Raw genomic sequence first — 2,853 nt, forward strand, 5'->3', positions numbered from 1 at the left:
GTTCACTTTTCCCTCCTGCCTGCCACGCCCTCTGGTCTGGACCAAAGTCTCTTTACCGCCTTAGACATCTAGAGAGTCGTTGCCGAACAATGACCAAGTAAAAGAAATGCGAAATGATTTCAAACAATTAAAACTAACCTTTTTTTCGCTGCCTTTTTGGATGTGGTGAAGGCGAGTCGGGCAAACAATGGCAACGAGAAAAATGGAAATGTTTATAGCAAAAGTTAGATAAGTCTAGTAAATCGCAGTTAGCTTTTGTCAGACATCTCCTGAGTTGGCTGTGGGCTGCGGGCTGCTGGTTAAAGCTGTTGGACCACTTTTCAAGATGCTGCAGAAGATGATGATGACGATGACGATGACGATGACGCCAAGTGGCAGAGTGCTTAAGCTTATGAAGGCCACGACGAAGGCCCACAGTTTGGTGGAACCGGAGATCGTGATTGTGGCAAGATCATAAAATAATGAAGCTGCAGCAAAGAGTTGGATGGCTCGTGCCAGTGCTAAAGCCAAGCCTGCATCCACTTGATTCCTTGTCGTTGTGTTGTTCATGGAAAATGACTTTGAACTTTATTGTGTTTCGAGTTGAGCCAAGAGTTTGTGCTTAAGCCGGTTTATGATTGGATATTATTATTATTCATTTCATATTTTGTTGCATTTTTATTCGGTCTTGTTGTTGTGTTTCTTGTGTTTGCTTGGATTCGAATTGATCGCGTAACTTAATTCATAAATGCAGAGTGGAAATGGAAATGAAATGGCAATGGCAAGGCTGAGCACAACTGAGCTAAGCCAGCTGAGACTAAGAGGTAAGTGCAGGAGCGACTGGCAGGTCAACAAAAATGGCAAACACTCACTTTTTGGACGATGACGACAACGGCGACGACGACGACGACCGCCTTCTATAAACACAAATAAACAAAAAAGAAAGATACATTGTGTAATAGGAAAACATTGGCCAGCTGCCTTGTGTCCTACTGTCTGGTTGATATAAAAACGCAATCCAAATGCAAACTGCAGACATTTCAATTGCAACAGCCGAACCACAGGCAACCAAGGTCTAAGCCGGAGAAAAGTTCAACGAGCGAGCCTTTCCCCTAATGTATCAAATGGCCAACGTTAATTTGGTAAGTGTGAGAGAGAGAGAGAGAGAGAGGAAGAACAAATGGGAATACCTTTTCCAGAACATTACATTAATGGATATGCATATATAGAATACGGAAATGGATTAAAAATTATTAGGAAATCCTTTTTATATTGAATGAATTTTCATTGTCATTTCATCAGCAGATGCCATTTGTGGCGGCTGCCACAACAATATTGACAATATTCTACGGAGGAGTCGGATGTGCAGCTGCTTCCATTCACTCGAAGATTATGCCAACAACATCATCATTTTCAATGGCTCTAAATGACAACAACTATGGCCTCAATACGGCATCATCATTTTATGACAATCGTTGGCTTCCTGTGGAACATCAGGCGCAAATACAATCACAGGCTCAGTCTCAGTCTCACTCGCATCCAATCTATCGCTACGGCTCCAATTTCGGTGAGGAGGCTGGCGAGAGACGTGTTCATGGACAAGGTGAGTCCTCGGGATCTGCACATGAAGTGCTTAATGGACTTACAAATCTGTCCGGCTTGGGACACATTACAAATGGTTACGGTTCAGTGACGCCCACACATACCGAGGCTTTGGCATTGGGATCGTCCAAGCAGGAGATACCCATTTATGAGGAGCACAATGAAGATGCTGCAGTTGCAGCGGTGGCTGCATCGGCCAACGACTACGGTGGGGGAGAAAGTAATCACCACCAGCAACAGCAGCAGCAGCAGCATCCTTCGTTTTACAATGGCTTTCTGCCAGCTTACGGCGGAGGAGCGGAACAGACTTATGGACACTCGTGGGCACCATCGGAAGGAACTGGTTCTCAGCATGACGAGGGAGTAGGAAGTGGCCTAGACCAGACAGGGGGCATACATCCGTACGCTTATGACAAAATATCTGTGGGCAATTTTCTGCCCCATTACGGACAGAATGCAGGCTATGACGAGCACCAGCAACAAGAACAACAACAACAGCAGCAACAGCACTCCTCTTACTTCTCCTCGCATGATAGCTCCGGCACATCATCGGGAAGCGGTGGATCTGGTGACGATTATGAAGAGCATCCAGATGCTCAAGACCCCGGAACCAACTACTTGTCCGAGTCGTCAAGTGGTCATGGTCATGGTGGTGGCGGTGGTGGTGGTGGTGGTGGTGGCGGTCATGGGCATCATTCTCATCATGTGGATATTATTAACTATGTGCCCGTAAAGCATGTGAAAAAGCAGCATGTGCCTGTAGAGAAACAAGTCAAGATTCCAATCTCTCATGCCGTCATCATTCCAGTGCGAAAACCAGTGCCCATTCATATCCCGATCACCAAACAGGTTCAGGTGGCCGTCGAAAAGGAGCTAAAGGTTCCAGTGGAGCGTGTAATTCCTGTGCCTGTGGAGAAACATATTCCCATACCGGTGGAGAAAAAAGTGCCTTATCATGTGATTAAATATGTGCCCATCAAGGTGCCCAAACCGTTTCCTGTCAAGGTGCCAGTGTTCAAGACGGTTTTGCATAAGGTCAAAAGTTGGTGGTAAACTGACACTAAATTTGCATACAGCACACAGCAAACACGTTTCATATATGTAATTATAAGTCCATTACGCATACGCCTCGTAAACAGGCACACACATTCACTTACACAATACACTCACACATACACACACACTCATCCAGAGTCAACCAAAGCGAATGTCGCATTGTCGTTATGCAATTATTTAGCACATTTCATTTTCAATTTTTGGAAAATTTTGTTT

General features: G+C 45.1%; 1 protein-coding gene across 1 annotated transcript; it reads left to right on the forward strand.

Annotated features, from left to right (window-relative positions):
* Positions 1-1,103: 1,103 nt before the first annotated feature.
* LOC6648189 (filaggrin-2) lies at positions 1,104-2,634 on the forward strand. Its single transcript, XM_023178871.1, has 2 exons — positions 1,104-1,121; positions 1,285-2,634. Exons 1-2 carry the CDS (start codon positions 1,104-1,106, stop codon positions 2,632-2,634), a joined length of 1,368 nt encoding a protein of 455 aa, XP_023034639.1.
* Positions 2,635-2,853: the final 219 nt, after the last annotated feature.

This window comes from Drosophila willistoni, chromosome 3R, assembly GCF_018902025.1.
Source record: "Drosophila willistoni isolate 14030-0811.24 chromosome 3R, UCI_dwil_1.1, whole genome shotgun sequence".
NCBI lineage: Eukaryota > Metazoa > Arthropoda > Insecta > Diptera > Drosophilidae > Drosophila > Drosophila willistoni.